This window comes from Lissotriton vulgaris, chromosome 2_1 (assembly GCF_964263255.1).
Source record: "Lissotriton vulgaris chromosome 2_1, aLisVul1.2, whole genome shotgun sequence".
In the NCBI taxonomy this organism is placed as follows: Eukaryota; Metazoa; Chordata; class Amphibia; order Caudata; family Salamandridae; genus Lissotriton; species Lissotriton vulgaris.
Genome location: NC_141687.1, coordinates 2,040,051,256 through 2,040,075,934, shown reverse-complemented (window position 1 = coordinate 2,040,075,934; position 24,679 = coordinate 2,040,051,256). Strand labels below are relative to the sequence as shown.

General features: G+C 49.2%; 1 protein-coding gene across 4 annotated transcripts in view; it reads right to left on the bottom strand.

Annotated features, from left to right (window-relative positions):
- The window catches only part of SECISBP2L (SECIS binding protein 2 like), an 877,433-nt gene that overhangs the window by 670,832 nt on the left and 181,922 nt on the right, over positions 1-24,679 (bottom strand). For all 4 annotated transcript variants that reach the window (XM_086958273.1, XM_086958272.1, XM_086958274.1 and 1 more), the window contains exon 5: positions 13,760-13,989. In XM_086958273.1, the coding sequence (XP_086814399.1) occupies positions 13,760-13,989 (230 nt within the window). The remainder of the gene's footprint in view (positions 1-13,759; positions 13,990-24,679) is intronic.

Sequence of the window (24,679 nt, the reverse complement as noted above, 5' to 3'; positions counted from 1 at the left end):
TCGTTAAAAGTTAAGTACGTGAATCCGCATTGTCCTGGAAAGATTCGGATCACTAAGTTGCGTACGTTTCCGTGTGTTTGCAAATGTTTTGTCTGTTTGGAGTGAACGCAAAATTTCTGTGTGTTTTTATGTCCAACTAACTGTTATGAAATCAGGTTTGATTAATTCGTAGAGAGGTTTAACCCTTTCTGCGTAGTTTAGAATGTATGTTCTTCCGAAATTTAAGAATCCTAGAATCAACTGTAGGTTTTTCAGTGTTTTTGAAGGTTGGAGCAGCGCACATTTCTCTAGAAAATTGGGTGCCAAGCTTTTGCCTTCACTTGAGTTCATATCCTAGAAAGAGGACGTTTAAATGGGCAGTTCTAAAATTTTTTCAAATTAAATTTGTACCCTTCAGAGGTGAATCCCAATATAATTGTATTCACCCTATTCAAGTGCCTATCCAAGTCATCGTCTGTTAGATAGATGTCATGGATATATGATAATGCTTCATCATCATAAGTTTGTAGTAACTCTGTTACCCTTGCTCAGAATAACCCAGGACTATTCTTGGATCCCTGTGGGAGACGACAGAAGTGACGCTTTGTCCCCATAATTGAGAAAGCGGTCAAATACCTACTTTCTGGTGCAATGTTTTGACAGAAGAAACCGTTAGAAATATCTAATGTGGTTTTGTATTTTTTACGCACAATGTTATTCACTAATGCTGCATTATGTGCATTTTGTACTGCAAAAGTTTTGCAACAAGAGTTTAGATGTCTGTAATCCAATACTAGACGATACGTATTGTCTGGTTTGGAGACAGGAAACAAAGGATTGTTCATTGACGAGGTGCATGTTTCAAACACCCCTTGGTATTCAAGTTGATATATCTCCCTGACCTGTTTTTAGATTCTTGCTTAACTGGGTACTGCCTTTGTGCAGTTGGTTGAATTTTCAACTGGATTTTATGGTGAGGAGAATCCTCATCCCATCCTACATGATTTTTATATAATGCAGGAGTTTGGGACACTGACCATTTCCTGGAATAAGTATATTTTAAATGCATGGAAATGTGATTAGAGAAGGCTGGCATAATGATGTCTTTACCATGTGGGCACTCCCTGACAAATTGTGGTGGCCAGTCTTGTTCAGCTAGAAGAATGTCATAACCCTTAGAGAGTCGCTCCCAAAAGAGTACTCTCACTTTTCTTGGTATGTCCCCCTCCATTGGAGTGTTATTTCATATAACTTATGTAGACAACTAACCCTGGTATCTGCAGTTTCAACTTGAAGGAATTCATTCAAGTCCATTGTCTCCAGATGATCCTTCAAGTGCTTGCGAGCTAGGTTGACTTCTGCTGCGCTGTCCAACATTGTCTGAGCCCATTCCCCGTTCTTGAGTTGTGTCCTCAAGGTCTTCGGCATGTCTGATTTTTAGACCTGCTACCTTCTTTTTGGTGAGTTGAGGTTTTTTGTTCTTCTGAACAGGTTGATCGTCTTTGGACTTCACGCTTTCTTCCTTGTGTTCTGACTGTCCTCTTTTTTCGGATTTCTGTGACGAAGTCTGAAAGGGACGAGAGGAACGTGTATCAGTATCTTGGTTTTCTCAAATTATTCCTATTCCTAAGGTTACACCTCCTTTCAGAGGGCTCCTGTTGAGGAGACCTACCTCTGCATTTAGAACGGTTCTCTTTAGAAGTTTGTCAAGTATTTTCCCACTTCTTTTTAATAGGAGTAGGAGTGTTTTTAAGTAAAGACCTTTTCAGGACATTCTGACAGTGGGGCTTTAACCTGTTTTCCACCCAGGCGGTCTCTGCCTAATTCTTCATAGGATTTTCCAATTATTCTGGCCAGTTCTTGTGGTTGCTCAGTTACATCAAATTCCCTTAACTTTTGTCGGATCGCCACGGATGCTGCTTCACCTTTAATATTGGCTAATATTATTGTTGAGACCCGTTTCAAATATTTCAGTAATTTCATACCTAGATTTAAAGCAGACTCTGCCCCGTATTTATTTTGAATTTGTTTCAGGACATCTGGTATTACCGCCATAGACTGAACACCGTGTGTTTTAGTGTAATGCAGCAAAGACTGTACCCCAAGTGTTGCAGTCCTCCAGATGTGGTTAGATCCCCATTGGTAAATAGATTGTTAAAATTCTTCTGTTTCTCATGAGGGGTAATATTAGGAAATACTGTCTCGATTTGAGTAATTTTTTGAGCTATCCAGAATGGAATTTGTTCCCGTTTTGCGGGTAATTTATCAACGACTGTATGTAGAGTCTGTGGTGTAATTTTATTTGTGTACCCCTAGTGGGGGGGTGCTGTCGAATCATTGCTGGTTGGACTGTAAGAGTCTGCATGGCATTGAACCAATTGTCTATAGATTTTGATTAGCTCTTTGAGTTGAGCTTGTAGTTCCACATCTGTCATTTAATTAATTTCAGGATGTGGAGTATAGCTGTCTAAAACCGGCCATGTTGCTCCTGGTCTACCTAGTGGATGGAGCCTGGTAATGTGATTTATATGTTTTAGGGCACCTTTAAACCAGAAGGCATGCTCTTGGTAAGTTAGTGGAATTTCTATATCCTCGAAAGGAACGTATTACGCTGGTGGTACATCTTCTTTGTAGAAGTGAAACACGTGTTCTTGGATCTGCTTCAGGGAAGATTATCCATGAATAGAATAGCTCTGTCTGATGATATTCATGTGCCTCGATCACAAAAACTGCCATACCACCTCTTGCTGATAGGCCATTTTTAATAAGTTTCATAGTGATGCTTTTCCTTAAATTTAGAGGTATGCTTATAGCATCCTCGTCTGTTTCTTGGAAACCTGAAATATTAAGAGCTGTATCGGCTGGATCAGCCGCAGCTCAACCGGTTTCGGTGTTGTTGCCGTTATTTGACATTGTTTAATGAAAATTGCAGAGCAAGTTTCAAGGAAACAAAAATAAGGTGCACAATATTTAGGAAAACTGTATCCTTCAACGTTGAACAAACCAAAAAGCTATTACATAGGTTTTTCGTCCTATTCAGCTATGGCGGATATTATCCTTTTACCTACTCCAGACATCTATTGGAGTATTACGGAAAAAGGGGTCTCTGAGAAAAGCACGACTGAGTCACTTTAGTATCTAGCGTTAAATTAATGCCTTACCAAACGTTGGGCGCCATGTAGTGTAGTTTCTATACACCCAATAGGCTCTGCGCATTGGAATAATATATTCTATAGATATGACATAGGACTTCGGTCAGGAGGTCTCTATGGAATATACTAAACTTAATTGTGAGTGCCAGCTAGCTCGGAGGTCACTAGAAACTCTCTCGAATTCATAAGGGATTAGTTTCTGACAACCGCATAAACATGACAACTTTGTTCCCTAGGACTAGAATAACTATCTTCAGAGTTGTGGAAACAATAGACAAGTACCGTATTTTCCGGCGTATAAGACGACCCGGCGTATAAGACGACCCCCCACTTTGCTTGATCAAATTTAGGTTTTGTGCTATACTCGCCGTATAAGACTACCCCAAGACTACCCCCACTTCCAGCACAGTCCAACGCTCTACTTGTACCTTGTACGCTTTTATAACCTGCACACTTATCACTTTTTTCTCTTGTAATGTACAGATTGCTACCTCATGTATTTTGTTATACCGGTAACCTGCACACTTATCACTTTTTTCTCTTGTAATGTACCGATTGCTACCTCATGTATTTTGGTTGCTCGCTATTGCCACTTTTGAACCATGTAACTTAGGCGGGAAATGTTTCTTCCACCTTGCTTGTATGCTGGGAATATTGCAAGCCTACCGTAATCTCTCCACCCGCTAGTCCTCCGAGTACGCTCAGCTTACCGCAGTGAAGCAGCTCCAGTGCCCGGCGGCGTCCTCCGACTCCGTGGATGCTATTGCGGATCCTCAGCGTTGTCCACCGATGCAATGCTCCGGCGGGAATCCTCCGGCATTATGGCTGCCAATTTCTGCGGGAGGCCTCGGGGGTACCCACCAGGCAGTAGGGGCGAAGTAGGAGCGAAGTTGCGGCTTGAAAGCCAATTGTGCGCGGGAGCCCCCAGGATGCAATGCTCTTCGACTCTTCACCTCTGTGGCTGGCGGGCGGATTAGAGCCACCCTCCCCCACCTCCGGCTGGGCCGGAAGCGCGGGAACCTTCAGGAGTAGTCCGCACTGTTAAAAAAAACCATGAAAACAAACGGTCTAATTTTGTATCCGGCGTATAAGACGACCCCCGACTTTCCAGAAAATTTTAAGGGGTTAAAAAGTCGTCTTATACGCCGGAAAATACGGTATTTCACTCAGTCAATCGTGCATGCTTTGTTTCTACAGAGTTTGCAGAGAAATAGTGAGACGGGCGTTTTCAATAAAAGGTTTATTGAACTGTCTTCTTTCTCATGCAAGAGAGGTGAACTGCTACAATCGTTAGACAGAATGCAAAGTGCACAAGTTACTACTTGTGTAACGATATATCTGTAAGAGACATTAGTTAGTGATAGATTCCTTACCTTAGAATATCCCCAGGCGTCAGACTGGATCCGGAAATTTTTGCGTAGCAATACCCCTGCGCGCTGGTAGGCGTCGTCTGCGGCTCCGCGTCCGTCGTCGGCGTCGTGAGCGCCGGGATGACGTCATCGGAGTATATAGACGGCGCCCATGCGCGCTGACGTCAGTTCTGATAACACAGCTTTTCCGCGCCAGATACGCAGAGCCATGATAGAACTAACACTGGTGCCATTGAAACTAGGGCCCTGAAAGGGGATGACCTTAACCCTAAATATCGGTTCGCAGAACGGGGAGGATGGGAGGGCGGTAAGGAATCTATCACTAACTAATGTCTCTTACAGATATATCGTTACACAAGTAGTAACTTGTGCATCTGAAAGAGACACGTTAGTGATAGATTCCTTACCTTAGAATAGATACCCCAGCAATACCAACCCCGGTGGTGGGTCTGCGAACCAATATCACACCAGAAAGTCCTGGAGGACGGAACGGCCAAAGAAGCCATCCCTCCGGACTTGACTGTCCAGGCAGTAGTGTCTTGCGAACGTGTGCAGCGAGGCCCACGTGGCTGCCTGACAGATGTCCTGCAGGGGGACACCGCGGCCCAGGGCAGTTGTCGTTGCCGTGGCCCGAGTGGAGTGAGCCCGCAATCCAGCCGGGGGCTCCTTCCTCGCCATGGAGTAGCATGCTTGGATGCACAAGATGATCCACCTGGAGATGGTCCTCTTGTGTACAGCCTTTCCCTTCTTCGCGCCCACGTAACCAACGAAGAGTTGGTCATCCACCCGGAATTGGCGAGTGCGGTCTAGGTAGTAGGAGAGCGCACGTTTTGGATCCAGACGGTGGAGCCTCTCCTCCTCTTTCGAGGGATGCGGAGGCGGAAAGAAGGTGGGCAAGGTGATGGACTGCCCGATGTGGAAGGCCGTGACAACCTTGGGCAGAAAGGAAGGTTGTGTACGCAACACCACCTTATCAGGATGAACAGACAGGAAAGGCGGAGAAGAAGAAAGAGCCTGGAGCTCACTCACCCTCCTGGCAGAGGTGATGGCAACCAGGAAGGCCGTCTTCAGCGTAAGGAGACGAAGAGGACAGTTATGAAGTGGCTCAAAGGGAGCACACATCAGATAGGTGAGAACAAGATTCAAGTCCCACTGGGGCATCACGAAGGGAACAGGAGGGAACATGTGCGTGATGCCCTTCAGAAATCTACTCACTATAGGGGACTTGAACAAAGAAGGCTGATCTAGTAGCCTCAAGAAGGCTGAAAGAGCAGAAAGGTACCCTTTAAGAGTGCCCAGAGCAGAGCCCTGCTGGGCAAGGGAAAGAAGAAAGAGCAGCACCTCCGAAAGGGGTGCAGAGAGGGGATCCACAGCCTTTGCTGCGCACCATGCCACAAATCTATTCCACCGGCAGGCGTATACCGACTTTGTGGAGGGACGCCTGGCTGCCAGAATGATGTCACAGACTTCGGGAGGCAAGTCAAATGGCCTCAACTGCCGCCGCTCAATCTCCAAGCTTGTAGGTGGAGACTGGACAGGTTCGGGTGCAGGACCGTCCCCTGCTGCTGCGACAGAAGGTCCTCCCGAAGAGGCAGACGAATCGGGGGATCGACTGACATGCTGAGTAGCTCGGGATACCAGTATCTTCGAGCCCAGTCCGGAGCCACAAGGATAACTTGGGCCCGGTCGCGCCTGATCTTCTTCAGTACTCTGGGCAGAAGTGGTATAGGCGGAAAGGCGTACAACAGGCCGCAGCTCCACTCGCGACGAAAAGCGTCTCCGAGCGAGTGCCGCCTTGGAAACTCCAACGCGCAGAACTGCTGACATTGCGCGTTCTCTTCTGTGGCGAATAGATCTAACCAAGGCTCTCCCCACTGTCGAAAGAGACCTTGCGCCACGTCCGAGTTCAGACGCCATTCGTGATCCATCATGCACCGGCGGCTGAGTTTGTCCGCCCTGGCATTCAGAGAACCTGCCAGGTGTTGAACCACCAGAGTCACGCCCTGATGTTCCAGCCACTGCCAGAGGCGCAGAGCCTCCTGGCAAAGGGTCCACGACCCCACACCGCCCTGTTTGTTGCAGTACCACATGGCGGTGGTGTTGTCGGTGAACACTTGCACCACGCTCCCCCTGACAGAGGGGAGGAATGCCTTCAGTGCAAGACGAATCGCCCGCAGCTCCAGAAGGTTGATGTGGAGCCGGGACTCCGCCGGAGACCAGAGGCCTCTGATCTCCGCCTCTCCCATGTGGCCTCCCCAGCCCTGGAGGGACGCGTCCGTCACAATTACGTGCTCCGGCTGGGGTAGAGAGAGGGGTCTGCCACTGACCCAGTCGCGGTCCGTGAGCCACCACTGCAGTTGCTTCGCAGTGCCCTCCGAGATCAGGACATGATCGGACAGGTTGCCCTGATGCTGGGCCCACTGAAACTTCAGGTCCCACTGCAGAGCCCGCATCCGCCACCTGGCGTGACGCACCAGAAGGATGCAGGAGGCCATCAGTCCCAGAAGCCGCAGCGTCAACCTGACCGAGACCCGGGATAACGGCCCGAAGATAGGAATCAGAGCCTGAATATCCCGAACCCGCTGCTCGGGTGGGTAAACCCGAAACTGCGCCGAGTCGAGAACCGCTCCGATGAAGAGGAGCTTCTGAGAGGGACACAGGTGTGACTTCGGCACATTGATGGAGAACCCCAGCAAGTGCAGGAGGTCGGCCGTAGTCTGGAGGTGGCTGACGACTGTCTGGGGCGAGCCCGCCTTCAACAACCAGTCGTCGAGGTAGGGGAAGACTGATACCCCTTGCCTGCGCAGATGGGCTGCGACCACCGCCATCACCTTCGTGAACACCCGTGGGGCGCTGGTAAGGCCGAAGGGGAGCACGGTAAACTGAAAGTGCTCTTGGCCTACCGTGAACCGCAGGTAACGCCGGTGGGCCGGCAGGACGGGGATGTGGAAATAGGCGTCCTGCAAGTCCAAGGCTACCATCCAGTCTCCTGGGTCCAGGGCAGCCAGGACCTGAGCCAAAGTGAGCATCTTGAACTTCTCCGTCCGGAGGAAGCCGTTGACGTTCCGTAGATCCAAGATAGGGCGTAGGCCCCCTTTGCCCTTCTTGGGTACCAGAAAGTAGTGGGAATAACAGCCACGTCCTACTTCTGGCCCAGGAACGCGCTCGATGGCCCTCTTGGCCAAGAGGGCCGAAACCTCCTCTTGCAGAAGTTGCAAGTGATCCCCCGACACACGGTGGTATTGAGGTGGCATGGATGGAGGGGAAGACTCGAAGGGGAGGGAGAAACCCCTTCGGACAATTTGCAGCACCCACCTGTCCGAAGTGACTGTATGTCAGTGGGAGAGGTGATGGCGAACCCTGCCTCCCACAGGCGTCACATGGGCCTGAAAGCTCGGACTAGGAAGGTTTTGAGGCGGGGGCTGCTGAGGGAGGTGTGGACTGGCCTCGCCGCTGGCCCCGACCACCGCCACGGCGGTTCCCACGGCCGCCACCGCGTTGCTGAACATTCTGCGGCGCGTGGCTGACGGTCCGTGGTGGGGCGCCCCTTCCGTGGCCACGAAAGGAGCGAAAGGCACCCGATTGCTGGCGTGGGGCCGTAAGGCCCAAGGACTTGGCCGTGGCCCTGGAGTCCTTGAAACGTTCCAGCGCATGGTCTGCCTTGTCGCCGAAGAGGCGACGGCCATCAAACGGCATGTCCAGGAGGGTGGCCTGGACATCGGCCGAGAAATTGGCGGACCTCAACCAGGCGTGGCGTCGAACCGCCACCGTCGTTGCCATCGCCCTGCCCAGTGAGTCCGTGGTATCCAGCCCACACCGGATGGAAAAGCGTGCCGCATCTCGGCCGTCCGCAAGGGTTTGGCTGAGTTTAGCCCTGACCTCCTCAGGGCATTGTGGCAGCACCTCCGCAACCGTGTCCCACAGTGTGTGGGTGTAGCGGCCCAAGAGACAGTTGGTGTTCACTGACCGGAGCCCTAGGCTCACAGACGAGAAGACCTTCTTCCCGAACTGCTCATATCTCTTGGATTCCCTGTCGGGCGGGGCCGACGGGAATGCGGTCTGGGAGTTGGAGGCCTGGATGACCAGGCTCTCGGGGGTGGGGTGGGTGGACAAAAAGCAAGGGTCGCCCGGTGCCGGGCGGTAGCGTCTGGCCACGTTCCTATCCACAGGGGGACCTGTGGCGGGCTTGGACCAAGTGCCCAGCAGAACGTCACACAAGGCCTCATTAAACGGCAGAAGGGGCTCCGCGGAGCCGGACTGCTGTTTGAGTACCTCAGTGAGGAGATTAGTCCTCACGGCCGCGACGGGGAGCTCAAGGTTTAGGGCCTTAGCTGCCTTCGTCAACACTACACTGTAAGCAGAACCCGCCTCCGAAGCCACAGTCGGGGGCGACGTAAATCCAGTGTCTGGCGAGGTGTCAATACCACTAGCCTCCCCAAGCTCATATGTCCAGTCCTGATGAGACTGGCAATCACGTGCCAGAGGGTCCTCGGACCCCTCCCATTGCTCCTCGTCACCCGGCTCCTGGAGACCAGGATTAACAGCCAGGGCCTCCTCGTGGAGATAGAACTCTCCGAAGGCCGACGGAATCGGCGCCCAGCGGCGCCCCTCCGACACCTGAGCAGGACCGTAGGAAGCATTGGGGTCGGCAACCACGTCGGCTGCCGGGGACGACACCTGAAGGGACGTCGCCGGCGAGGTCGTAAGGTCGACCGGCGAGGTCCCGGAGCCGGATCCAGCGAGGTCGCGCGGCGCCGGGACCGAAGTCGCCAGCGGCGTCGGGGCCGAAGCGCCCGACCCGGAAGGACCTCCAGACGGAGCCGATCGGCCCGAAGGCGCCACGGGAACCGACTGAGGAGGGAGGGCCCTCATGGCCATGAGGTACCTCTCGACCTCCTCCTGCGACGCGCCGTGCCCAGGGACCCGAAGGTGTGGGGCAGGCGGCGACGCTTGCGACTCCCGCGGAGCCGCGTGGGCGGTGTCGCCCGAATCCCCGGTCGCATCGAGCGAGCGACGGGGCGGGTCGGAGGACCGATGGTGTCGCTCCGACCTCTCATGCCTCTTACCTGAGGACTTGGAACCAGACGATCGGTGTCCACTCCCGGAACGTCGATGACTCCGACCTCGCGACCTGTCCCTCGACCTCCCGTGGGACCGGGACCGGGACCTGGAGCGGCGCGGGGCCGACTGCCTCAGCTCGAGACTCTTGCGGGACCGCTCCCGCCTAGCCTTCGACGTCAGGGCCCGGCAGTCGGAGCAGGTTCGATCGTCGTGGTCGAGGCCTAAGCACTTCAGGCACCGGCGATGGGGGTCCGTGACCGACATGAGTCGGCCGCACTTCGAGCAAGGCTTGAACCCGGGCATCCCTGGCACCGATAGTCGAGAATCGACTAACTAGAGGATCAAAAAGATCAAAAAAGTTTTCAGTCAAAAAGTGACTGGGGGTAGAGCTTCTTCCGGATCTGCGCTAGCTGGCGCGGAAAAAAGAAGAACTGACGTCAGCGCGCATGGGCGCCGTCTATATACTCCGATGACGTCATCCCGGCGCTCACGACGCCGACGACGGACGCGGAGCCGCAGACGACGCCTACCAGCGCGCAGGGGTATTGCTACGCAAAAATTTCCGGATCCAGTCTGACGCCTGGGGATATTCTAAGGTAAGGAATCTATCACTAACGTGTCTCTTTCAGATATAATGCGTACAGCGAAAACAGTATTATAAAATAATTCTGTAATAGCATTGTATGGTTTCTAAGCCATATAAAATACATACATAAATAACACAGGCTAAAAATACTCAACTAGTGCTTCGAAAATACGCCTACCCCAATGTACCTAACCTAGGTCTAGTACGAGGGAAGAAGTAAGTTCTCGGGAGAGGAGGGCAGCTCCCTGATCAGTGCGTCAGCTGGACAGTCGGCTTCCTTCTGCACTTGCTATAACCAGCTGCGTCGGGAAAGTAGGTCGTCTAACTGCTCCAAACCACCGTGCTTTGCCATAGCAAGTGAAGGTATATTTATACCTTGAAGTTGTTTAGGAATGCCATGTTTGACGTAAAGTCGGGTATATGAACATTATGAATGAACCCCTAAGGAATAGATGTTCATTGTAAACTAACTGAGTTCTTGGAGAAATCAATACTCCAGCAGGGGGAAGTCCCAAACGGCTTAAGTTGGTTTTCCAAGAAATCGGTGTGACGTTTGGTGAACGGATGGAAGTAGCCATGCCATTTGGGTTGCGTAGGCTATGCCTAAATAAGGGATTGATTTCTATGCCTATATAAGGGAAACATGAATTGTACCTATACAAGGACTTGAATCAGGAAAATCCATTTGGAATCTAAAACGCCATACAACACTACTTATTAGTTTAGTTTAGTTAAGGTTTATGAAGCACCTCGTTACACCTGCTGGTGTGTCCCCGCGCTCTTTCCATTCCAACTGAATACCTTCAAGGGCCATTTGCATGCAGTTTATGTTGCCTTACCATTCCTTAACTGATCGGACCATTGGCATCTCTCCAGCTACATCACCAGAGACTCAATATACAAGCATAAATTCCCACTAACAACTTCCTTGTACCTAGACCCAGCCCACAATGACTACACCAATCCCTTTGCCTACATCGCCAAATCACTTCGGTCCCTCTGATTTTCACCATGCCCTCTGCACCTTTACTGCCTCTGATCCACTCACTCTACCTTGGATCACATCTACCATCCACGCTGTAAAACTCAGAATAACTCTTGACTATCAGTTATGCATTTAGAGAAAGTCCTGTAGCACAGAGCACCCTGATAATGCAGACCATCTAATCCTAACAAATCCCCATAATCCTGTAAAATCGACCTCTTGCCACCATTTTTATATCAAACACTGAATGTTTTTCTCTCATACTCTTGCACCTCTGCCCAACTTTGCTTTGTTAAGTGACTATCCTCTTTTTCCTCTAAAATCCTATTTTTGTGAAAAGCATTACAACCCTAATTAAAGTGCCCCTGCTCCATAACTAGCATGCCCCAGAGACCAAATGGGCCCCATTGAACCCACCCCTGTTGCTATAGATTAACTAGAAGAAGGGGAGGGGTGGATGTGGCTTACCTCCTAGAGCCTTAAGAGGCCCCGAGGAATTTATCCCCAGGGGCCAGCTTTTTAACTGTGTCCCTGGGAGCCCACCACGGGACACAGTACTACCCAGCAGGATCTTTGAAAAATTCCCCTGGGTGGGAGCACACTTCCGTTCCCCTGCCCACACTCTTGCAGGCAAGGAAACGGATTGCTCTCTCCCGGCGGAAGCAAGCAGACGCACCTGCTCCTGGGTGGGCGGGAGCAATAACGACTCCTGGGTGGGAATCATGGTTGCTTCAGGGAGGGAGCCGGATGGGCCGCGGGGGCCCTTGAGTTCCCCCGGCACCTATCGTCATGTTTTGTGGGTGCCCCAAGTGAGCACTCACATACAATGAAAAGGGCCCCTGGGGATGGTGTCCACGAGGCCACTTAAGACTCTGGAAGGGGGGGTTAGAGGGGCTTGCACGGTCCTCCCCTATAAGATATGGCCCCGGTGGATTGGGTTTTCTGGGGTCCATTTGGGCTACAAATCTTCCCTCCACCACTACCAATGTTTTTGGCCCCGGGCGTCCCTGGGTCCTCTTGAGGCTCGGCGGGGGGGGCTGTGCATCCCTCCCCTATAATTAGACTTTGTCCCTAGTGGATGGGGTTCACTAGACGCTAAAGGCTTGGAGAAAAGGTTTGCAGTAAAGGGGTTGGCTGCCAGCAGGGAGTGGGATGCAGGGGAAACTGTTGGCTTTACGGTAAAACAACCCGAGAATACACCAAGGTTAAAGTGACATCATAATTGGGTGAAAATGTCAGTGCCAAACGGACCTGTGGTCATAACGTAATTATAGGTGAGGGGGTGCGCATAACCCCTACTCCCCTATGAGCTATAAGAGACCCCAGAGCCTTTTCCATTCTAAATGGGTTACCCGGTGACTACACAGGCACCTACAAAACGTAACGATAGGGGCAGCAGGGTGAGCCCCAGGGCCCAGGTGGCTCCAGCTGGCCCCCCGTCAGGCTGGAGCAATCAGAATTTACCTGCCCGCAAGAGCACAGGCAGGGTAACGGAAGTGTGCTTCCACCCAGCAGTTGCATTTTCAAAGCTCCCGCCAGGTGAGAGCAAACATCTTCACTTCCCACAGACATGAGGGCAGGGAAAAGTACTGTATCACAGGGATGGGCTCCTTGGGACACAATTAAAGAGCCAGCCCCAGGGAAGGGGTCCCTGCGGCCTCTTAAGGCTCACTGATGGGGGGGGCTACATGCCCCCTCACCTCCAGTTAATCTGTTGCCCCGGATGATTAGGGTGCCTAAGGTAACAATAACTTGCACCCTCACCAGGCACTGATAATTACCTCCCATCACTCGTGATATGTTCTATGACATTACTGATAACTTCACTGCAACACCTGAGATTACATCTTTGATAGCAAGACAGTGCGTGGCGAGGGTGCAAGTTAAAGTTAGTTTAAAGCCTTACATTTACACAGAAATTTTCACCTACTTATAACGTCACTAACCTTTTCTTCAGTGAAAATATTAATCTATGTGTACACATAAAACACACATTCACCAATCCCGAATGTTATACTTACCTGTTTTTTTTCCAGTTTATGTTCTACCGATATATTTGTGCTAATTTTTCATTTACTATCTTTGGACGATGTTATCACATCATCCAGAAACTCAATGGGTGCACTCATCTAATTAGCTAAGGGTTTCCAAGCAAGTCTCTTAGGTTGGCTACCATTTCCTCTCTTGTAGAGAGGAGTCAGAATTTGACAACAATCATTTACATCTAGTCTAAACTTATAGATCTTTATTTTTCAAGTTTTCTTAGGTTGTCCTTAATAGGACTAGAACATATGAATGTAACAAACAATTCTCTGTCATAGTACATTGTCAATACAGTACACAGAGAACATTAGTCTAAATTTAAGATGTCTTTTTGCCAATATGTATTCTAATTGGATTTTTAACTTTTTGCGAGGAGTCATCGAAAAAATGCTTCTGTACCCAATTATGTACACCATCTGCTTCTGTCCCAGCTGTACATACATTAGAAGCTTTATGAAATTGTTATAAAAGTTCCAATGCAAACTGCTGTGCAGAACAAACATGGGGGAGCAGGGTGCACACAAATATTTGTGTTGTCAAGTTAAATAGCAAAACGGGATACACTCAGTTTATGTGTACTTACATTCAAAGTGCCACATCCGGCATTTCTCAAACTAGATGCTCCAACCTGATTGTTTCCATGTTTAGGACTGCAGTATCCACTATCACTGTCAATGTCCGGTTCACTAGCACCTTGTTCACTTGATGATTCTGCTGCTGGGTGAAATGATCGGCTTCTTCTACCTTTAGATTTCCAAAGCATAGTGCAGGTGCCCTCACTGAGGGATTTGTTAGCTATGTCTGATGGAAAATCTACAAAACAAATAAGACCGGTTGTAGTTGTCACAATTTGAAGTAAAAAATATTACTCTCCACTAGAACTCATTAACTTGAAAATATAAGACAGTTCAGAGATATCAACCTTTGCCAAGGACTATCTACAAATTATGTGATATCAGCACAAAACTAGGTTGCACTCAGGGATGCAGATTTCTTTTGCAGTGTATTATGCAGACATGCTAGTTGATGATGAGTTTGACAGTATACAATGATATAATTATAGAATAAAAGCAGAAGGGACTTGTAAGTATCCAGAGTGAAAGGTATTCTTATAGTTACTTCAGTATTGGAACTTTCATAGATTCACATGATTGAATCATTCCAGTTATTGAGATGGGAGTCTCTGGTACTTTATAAAAGCAATGTAACAACAGACATAACCTAGAAGCCGAAGGCTCTTTTTTTAGCAATATATCCGTGTCCTTAACAAAAAAAGGACCAAACTTAAGAATCAACCAATCAGAAGACACCACCCTCTGGAACCTGAGAGAAGCTGGAGTAGGAAATTTTCACACCGTTTTTCTACTACTTCAGTGACTTATCCTTCTTTAAATACAAGATCTTGGTGGTTGGTGCTTCAAACTGTTCATTATGCCAGAGACACCAAAGAAGGGACTCTTCAGATGCTGTGGCAACTGTAAGAAAAAAAGGCTCCACACCGATGATCCTTATAAGGACTGTATTTACCTTCTCTACCCAGAGCACAAAACAAGAGACTGCAAGGTATGAGGCACATTTTCTAATAAAATCTTAAAGGACAGAGAAGGACGCTTTGTTCTATGGCTATAAAAGCGCAAGTCCAGAGATGATCCCCTCTCTGATGCAGAATGCGACACATCCTCATGACCTCTTCTAAAAAGCCATTGAAGAGATCTAGAGACGAGACATTGCCTCATACATCATTAGAACCACATAAAAAGGCCTCAAAAAGTCTAATGAGGGTTTGCATCATTGTCGTAATCAACACTATTGTCAGCAGTTTCTGTCCCGCTACGGTCGTCGATAAAGCTACAATCTTCATTCAAGTCGCCGTAGGCAATTCTTCAGGCGAATGAACGTTCATCAATGACACAACAACTGCTGGCAGATCCATCAACAATGGCCCCCTTTTAGCCGACAGTGCAGAACCAGTCGACACCCCACTGCAGACGATACCCATACCGACAACTCTGGATGTTTCCTCGTTGACGACGTAAATTAAAAAGGCTAAAAAACAGATCATGCCTTCACTTATCTCTCCCAGTAAGGGGTCCTCACTGCTTCCTACACACCTCCTTGAGCAGGAAGACTGAGAGGTAGACAGCCTATAGGGTGAACTACCAGGCCACAATGATGAGTGGGATGACTACGTCCTGCCAACGCCAACACCTCCGTCACCTCAGGTATTTGACTCTCCTCCTGGGGATATAGGTTGCTTCCACTGCCTGCTAGAAAGAGCAGCCACTCATTTTGAACTGACAATGCCAGACACACAAGATTGCTTCCTATATGATTTTAAAGAGCAGTATCGCAAAACAGTAAGAGCCATCATTGACTGTATGGAATCAGGGCCTCAAGGTACTGTGCAGTCCGGAAATAGTACCAGCAGTATAGCTCAAATTGGACAAGTATAAAGCCCCAGAGGACGGGCCTGCTTGCCTCACGGATTAACCCAAACCAGGCTCTTATTTCACAAGAGGCACAGAGAAGATCTCTGAATCCTTCTACACCCCTTACAACGCCTTCAGACAAGGTGGGCAGGTGTTTAGATAATATCAGCAAACGCTTTTCATCAATGTCCGCCCTCACAGTGAGAGCGGCCAATTACTTAACCTTCCTTGGACGTTATGATCACCAAATGTGGTGAGATATAGCCCCTTTTATTGACCAACTTCCAGAGGATGTTCGTGGAGAGGCAAGAGAGGTGTTGCTAGAAGGTCAACATTCTTCCTACGAGATAGTAGACTATGCCATGGATATTGCCTCCACAGGCTTTAGACAACTTTCAGGCACATCAGCTCTACGCCGCCAAGGTTGGCTAAAGGCCACCAATTTCCGCCCACAAGCTCAGACAAAGGTACTGTATTTACCTTATGGCGGAGAGGCGCTGTTTTGAGGGCCTCATCCACATGGCTCCCAAACAATTAAAACAGACACAGACACAGCAAAATCCTTAGCCATGCTGCAGTATAAAAAGGTATCCTTTCAGGGCGTCAGTGGAAGAGGGCAGTCTTTCTTTCGTGGAGGATATCAATATCGATATCCGGTATACTCCTCCAACACACAGCACTATCGCCCCCAATATCAGCAATGGCAACCGCCGTCAGCGGCATATTATCACCTTTCTCTCAGAGTTAAAGCAGGGCAACAACCTGAAAGACAATAGCTGCTCCCCTTCCTTTTCCACCCAGTGTGTCAGCCATAATATGCAAACATTTGCATCATTAGAATCAAATGACTCCAAATCAATGGGTCCCAGACCTCATCCAATTCGGGCACCTTTTAGAATTTATCGGCATTCCTCCTACAACACCACATCAACCACACACTTAAAAGGATTTACCCATGCTCAGATCAGAAGTACAAATAATGCTACAAAAGGGGGAAATAGAAAGAGCTCCCTGCTCCTCAAAAGGGAAAGGATTCTACTCTGGTTTATTTTTGAATGGAAGGAAGTCAAAGCAGTGGAGACTAATTCTCAACTAAAAGGTGCTCAAGAAACAAACCTTTCGCATGATGTCACTACAAGACATTTTGCAGCTCCTCCACAATGGAGATTACATGTCCTACCTGGATCTCCAAGACGCCTATTTTCAAGTACTTATCCATTCCAAACACAGAAAGTTCCTCAGGTTCTCAGTAGCTGGCAGCCACTTTCAATTCTGAGTGTTACCATTCGACCTCAAATCATCCCCACGCAAAATGCCTGGCACCCATCGCTGTTAGATAGTAGCGTCATCAAGTCTTCTCATATCTCGACGACTGGTTAATCATGGCAAAGACTCTCCAGTCAGCTCACTCTCAACCCAGACAAGTCATCTCTTTAGCCTTCAAGGAAAATAATATTCCTAGGAGCCATACTGGACACAGTCCTCAACAAAGCATACCAAACTGTCGAAAGACAACAAAAGTTGCTCTCTCTGGCGTGCTCCATACAAAAAAGAAAGTCACACAGTTTGCTTCTAGGAATAATGTCCTTGTGCATCCACCTCGTAGCACACTATTGTCTTCATATGCATGCGCTTCAGGAAGCCCTGAATGCTCTTTTGTCTCAGGCAGAGAGAGTGTTTGAAGACATCGTCTAGGTCACACACATCATGATCAAGTCGTTTCACTGGTGGACCCAACCAGTAAATCTTTCTGCAGGAATCCAGTTTCTTCCTTAGCCATCTTCGTTGGTGATCACAACAGATGCTTCCCTGGAAGGGGGTGTGGAGGGAGCCTACCTCCAGGTCAGCAGCAAATGGCATCATTCACATCGCATCATGCACATCAAGCTATTAGAACTCAGAGCGGTATATCTCGCTCTCCAGGCCTACCTTCCCAAGATTCAGCAATCCATAGTGCTCATGCGCACGAGCACCACAACGATGCGCTACATAAACAAGCAAGGAGGCACCAGATCTCATCTACTGTACCAGGAAGCACAGCTGATCTGGCAATGGTGCATCCAACACAAGGTACATTTAATGGCAGAGCATGTGCCGGGGATGCTAAACACCATAGTGTACCCCTTAAGCAGGCTGAAATCTTCTTGCCACGATTAGGAATCAGACAAAAGCACGCTGGATTACATCTTTCTTCAGTGGGGAAAGCCAAAGATAGATCTCTTCGCGATCCTCCTCAACGCCAAATGCCAGTTCTTCGCAAGTTGGCAGCACCATCGGGAGTCGTGGAGGAATGCATTTTCGATTGCATGGTATGGCATTTTTGCCTATGCTTTTCCACAGATTCCCCTCCTCCTGAAAGTTCTCAGAAAGATGAAGGCAGAACCCTGACAGATAGTTCTGATAGCTTCTGCGTGGCCACGCCTGTACTAGTACACAGAACTTCTACTTGCAATGCGACCTCCCATTTGGCTCAAACAAATTCCCTTGCTTCTAACAATATACCAGGGTCACGTTCTCTATCCAGATTGCACAAATTGTCAACTTGGCTCCTGAGTTCAGAGAGTTTGGCCATCTGAATATTCCTGCAGTTTGCAGAAGAATACTTGCTAGAGCATAGCAGACAGTACAAATAAAACATATTCCTTAAAATGGAAAATATTCTGTATTTGGTGTCCAACTCCTGGCATTCACCCACTCTCAACTTCTCCTGAACAAATCTTACCATATCTTTTGCACCTCAAACCATTGGGCCTAGCTCATGCCTCTATTGAGGTGCATCTCGCTGCCATCTCTCATTTCCGAAGATCTTCCAACAAACCATCTCTGTGGTCCGAGAGCCTAGTTAAACACAGTTCCTTAAAGGATTGTTTGGAGAATTTCCTCTGTGCAGACCACCACTTTGGAGTGGCATCTTTATATAGTGTTGGGACAATTAATGAAGTCTCCTTTCGAACCAATACATAAAGCAGATATTCAATACCTCTCCTGAAAGGTAGCCCTCCTTATTGCCTTCACCTCTTAATGTCGAGTAAGTTAAATTCAAGCTTTTACCACCCTAAAGCCATTTCTTCAGTTAAGACAAGATAGGTTATCCTTCAAACTAACCCGAAATTTATTTCTAAGATACCCTCGGATTTTCACCTTAATGAGCCAGTAATACTAAAAAAAAAAAAAAAATCCAAATTCCTAAACAGCGGCTAAGAGAGCGCTTCACTCACTAGACATCAAACGATGTTTGGAATTCTATTTGGACAGAACCAAATCCTTTCAGAAAACAAACCAGCTATTTGACTCATTCAGCCCACCAAGGAATGGTCTGCCGCTTACCAAACAAAGCATATCCAGATGGTTATCAAAGACCATTATTTTCTGTCATCAAAACGCCGGACGGCCTTTGAACTCTAGAATACATACTCCACAAGAGCAATTTCGACATCAATGGTATGGGTGCCGTTTGCAGATACCTGCAGAGCAGCAACACGGTGCGCACACCTTTGCGCAGCATCTTTGTTTGGATTCAGACGTACTCAGAGAGGCAGCAGTGGGACAAGCAGTTCCATGACTTCTGCATCAACAAAGGTGAGCTATCTTACATTCCCACCAGCTACTTTTCAAACATTTAAGCGAAATTTTCTTCACAGTATTATGCTGGCTTATTTATGTCAGGATTTCAACTCCTGTGTATATTGATTTCATAATAATGGAGTTTTGTATATTGATATATGTATACATTTATGAATATCTATGGAAGGTTTCTTGGGGCATGGCCAACATGGCGACCGTGGCAGACGCTTGGTAAAGAGCTCTGTCCTGGCCCAGAAAAACAATCCTGAATACAGGGTGGTGTGGCGGCTCTGGGGTTCTGGACCGATGCTTGTGAGCTGCCGACACCCCTGCTTACAGAGGTGGGTGTGCTGAAGGAAATGACCCACCCGCCGGACAATGGCCGGAGGGCATTGGAGAGGAGCTCATGGCCCGACAAGGAGAGTGGTAGCCAGGAGACACTGGAGCCGACGCAGCGCCTGGGAGGGCTAACAGCGGAAGACACTGAGAATACCTGGGATGCCTAGCAAGACCCTGCCTGGCACAGGTCTTGCAGTGACTGGATTGCCTGGGACTCCAGCAAGATGGCCAGAGTTGCAGGCCGCCTACAGAGACTCACACAACTGGGCATGGTAGAAGCGAGCATCAGGCCCTGGCTGAGGAACCGCAGATACAGCTAGTACAGTACTTAGATCGAAGGGCAAGGTCAGTGAATGGGAAACCCTGAAGGACTGAAGGGACACACTTGATATTAAGAGGGAGGCGAAGGGGAATACTGTATCAGCAGCCATGCAAGGTAGAGAACTTTGGGAGGACCTGGGGTTAAAACCTCAGGCATATGTAAATGTGGACTGATTGAACTGAGGAAGATAAAAGCTTAAGACCAGGATACGTACACCTACCCAGAGCGCTAGAAGAAAAAACCTCAGGCAAATGCATACTGGAGGACGGCCACAGGTCACAACCTGTCACCCCTAGCGCGGTGGTGCCAAAAGGATCGGCAGTGAGAAGATTGTGCGAACCACACCCTCATCAGGGATACTTTTATTTTGCACATAGAACGTGCTGTGCACTACCAATCCGACAAGACCCACGCAAGAAGAGACGGGCAAACCCAAGGTTAAACAAGGAAGCGGGCCACCGGAGGTAGGGGAAGCCTCCCAGAATAGTCACTGAGGAAGAGAAAGCAAACTGCCAGGACCAAATTAATTCATACTCACCTGGACAAAATATTGGCTGCTATCGCAGACACGAAGACCACCCTTCTACAAGATATAGGGACTGTTTCAATAGGGTTGGGGCTGTTGCTAGCTGAACACCACAAACTCGCATACAGGATGAAGTGGAACGCACACTGGACGAAATGCAAATGGAACAGAAAATGGCCTCCTGCACACTGGAAGATCGGACTACCAGAGTGGCCACAATAGAAAGGCAAGCTGAAGATGCCGAGGGGCGCAATCGCCATAGCACATTCAAGTGCTGGGGGTTCCAGAGGGAAAAGAAGATGCGGACATGGTGTCCTTTTTGGAAGACTGGCTCCGGCAGACAGTGACACCTGGAGCGCTTACTCATTTTTTTGCATTGGAAAGAGCCCACAGGATCCATTCCCTGCCCCAGGCACTGGGGCGACCCCCAAGGCTGATAGTGGCAAAACTGTTGCACTACAAAGACCGAGATGCAAATATCCGCCATTTGCGCGTGCACGGACCGATATTGATGGATATTAGTAAAGTGTCAGTCTTCCCGGACTTCACAGATAAGGTGCAAATGCAGCAGGTGTCACTCCTGCAAGTGAAGAAAGCACTGAGAGCAGAAGGAATACAAAACTCATTGCAGATCCCGGCCCGGCTCTGACTACACCTGGATGGGAAGGCATACTACTAGGACTCCCCCCACCATAGTGTGGACCTGGCTGGAAACCTGCAGGACAGGTGCACAACCAATGGAAGTGTGAAAGGTACGAAACAATTGCCTAAACCACAGCGGAGGCGCCTACGGAAATCCACCAGGCAGATTATAATGCAGAAACCTACGTCATCCCAGACAGCACGAGAATGACCAGCAGCCCTGGAGGCAGTGGCAGATGTCCCCCACCAGAAGATGGCAGGACAGCAGAATCCTCAGAACATAGGTTCAGCCAATCGGACTCGGAGAAGTCAGAGCAGAGTGAACTGCTTCCGGTGGTGACCCTTGGCTCAGTGGATAAACTGATATGACTTGACTAAGTGGAACACACAGTAACAGGTGGAGGAAGACAATCTTAAGTGTGGATATGAGCAGTAATCAAATAAATAGGGTAGGAAATGGGCACTGGATGGTTCTGGTACAGAGAGGTGTCAGATACTACGCATCTGTAACAGTGTAAGTAGAGGCGGGGAGGCGGAGGCCCAGATGAGCATAAGACCATCACGGGTCAGATCTGAACTCTGGGCAGATATGGGAATGGTCTAATCCTAACTTGAGTCACAACCCCAACTAGATAAGACGCCCCACGATGCAGTCCGGCGTTTCCGATCTTTCTTGTTTTTTCTTTATTCCACAGGTTTGGGCAGCTAGCTATTGTGACTCTGCCCTAGGGACGGGGAATTGTTGGTTTATGGGGGTTGTTTCATGTCCAGTGGTACTCCTACAGGGAATGTCTGGAGGGGTATGGAGGGGGTGGGGCCCAGAAGAAGGAGGGGACACACCTACACCATGCCAGAGTTGTACGTAAAACGGTCAAATCAAGGCATTAAGCTCTCGTCCTGGAACGTGAGGGGGATGGGCTCCTCTGTCAAACGCTATAAGATATTGCAACCTTATAAGGAGGGGGGCTCAGATAGTTACGCTGCAGGAGACCCACCTAATGGAGAAGGAGGGAGTAAGTTGAGTTGCAAGTGGCGGGGGCAACTATATGCTACATCGTATTCTGCTTTTTCTAGAGGCACGCTGATTTGGGTCAGGGCTGGGGTGGCATTGGAGATGATGCACGCACAGACATAGACAAGGAAGGCAGATATGTGCTGTTGCAGCGTAGACTTCTAGGCAGGGAGATCGTCCTGGAAAGCATATGTGCCCCAAACTGCGACCAACTCATTTTCCTGAAGAGGTTGTCTTCACATTTATCCTTTCTGAATACCACAGATTTGTTCCTGGGGGGGGGGGGGGGTAGGGGGGGGGTTAGTAAGCTGGCCTGGGGGTTCAGTGAATGGCTGCAGCAGTGGGATCTAACTGATGCTTGCAGGGTGCAACATGGAACGCAACATGATTACTCTTATTACTCCAACTTGTAGGACTTAAAGATTAGACTTGATCTATTGGTCTGCTCCAGTCGCCTAGCTACGCCTATGACACACACCTAATATTTGGGGCGCAGCTTCTCATGCCATAATCTACAGATGCTCAGTTTCTACACTATCATGGACCAAACTGTCACCCCTACCTGGCAACTAAATTCTGCCAACCTGACAGATGAACAATTCAGTAGCTAACTAGCCAAGGGTGACCACTGGCTACTTCCAACACAACAATGAGTCTACAAATACCAGGGCCGTGGAATGGGAGGCATTTAAGGTGGTAGTATGAGGGTATTGCCCGGGCCAAACTGTGGGCCTACAAAAAGAATTATTGGCAGACTTACCGGGATAGAAGCCGATCTACATGATCATGGTTTGCAACTAGCAGGAGATGAGAAGACACGCAGGCAGATGGACACCACAAGAAAGAAATATAACAGGCATTAGCCTGGCACCGGTCCCTACTCAACTGGGCTAGGGTGGAGGGAGTGGCTCTGTGCAGAGAAGACCTACTTGGTATCCGTAGGTTCCCCGTAGCGTCTCAATGGGATACTATGTTGTCAAATGGTTTTGAATATACAGGTCGTAGTTACCAACACAGGGGAGCCTTGAGACAGTAACCAGGTCTGACACCCAGCACTCACAATTCCTGGGCACATGGGTAGAGTAGTGCAGACTTCCAGGGAATTTTGACCCCCGCTTCATAATGTCGCTGTCATTGCATCCTGTTAGGGCTGGTCCCCTCTGTTACAACACATCCGGTAGCAGGTTTCCAGCGACTCCCTTAACCCTCCTTTGATTAAGTTGTCCTCATTTTGTTGTACCCTATGTCCACAGTTCTGGCCTATGATACACCATGTCTGAAACGTCTAAAGACTCCAGTGGTAAGACTCTCTGGCATGGATAGGCCATTTATACAGACACGGTCGCGAGTCTTCTCTCAGTATCCTGTTGAATAACGCTCTAGACACAATCATACAGCTGCACATTTCTGAAACTCTGGTGCTTTTAATATTGCATTGCAAGCATTAGAAGGGTACTTGGAGAAAACCTTTCCATCTACAAAGAGCTGTGCTGATCTGGGAAGTGGTTCACTGCACCTGATTTCCCAGTTTAAACCTAGAGATCTTCTATTATTATAAAACTAGCTCCTAGCCAGGGGAGGGTGGTACACAAGGCGCTATAAGACCTGTTTCCACTATCATTATTACATGATTTCTCCTTTTGTGTTTTATGGAATTATAAGAATGCTGATTGTTTTATTTCTAATCATATGCCTGCTTATGTGAGCCAAAATACAGCACGTAGTTAAAATAAACATTTTAAACGTTTCCGTGTCTACGATTACTCACGTTGTGGACTTGTATGAGAATAAAAAACGAAAGTGTTCTTGGTTCCCACTATTCCTGAGAGTATACTAAGTCGCTTGTTCTGGGTTGTCTAATCATTGGTAGCTTTGCTGTAGTACGGAGAACGAATGAGACGCTGATGCTAGTCGGAAAGGGGTTCTGGGTACTGAGATGAGTTTTTGGGTACACCACACAATTCACTGAGGTCCTGGTTTCCTGTGCATAGCTCTGTGCATGAGCAGAATCCACCACACGCCACCACGTCCACCTCCTCCACCATCATCACCACCAACACGTCTACCTCCTCCACCTCCACCACCTCCACCACCTCCTCCACCACCTCCACCTCCACCTCCACCTCCACCTCCACCTCCACCTCCACCTCCACCTCCACCACCTCCACCACCTCCTCCACCACCTCCACCACCACCTCCACCTCCACCACCTCCACCACCCCCTCCACCACCACGTCCACCTCCACCACCACGTCCACCTCCACCTCCACCACCACGTCCACCTCCACCTCCACCACCACGTCCACCTCCACCACCACCTCCACCACCACGTCCACCTCCACCACCACGTCCACCACCACGTCCACCTCCACCTCCACCACCACCTCCACCTCCACCACCACCTCCACCTCCACCACCACCTCCACCACCACGTCCACCTCCACCACCACGTCCACCTCCACCACCACGTCCACCTCCACCACCACGTCCACCACCACCACGTCCACCACCACGTCCACCTCCACCACCACGTCCACCTCCACCACCACGTCCACCTCCACCACCACGTCCACCTCCACCACCACGTCCACCTCCACCACCACGTCCACCTCCACCACCTCCACCTCCACCTCCACCACCACCACCACCACCACCTCCAACTCCACCAC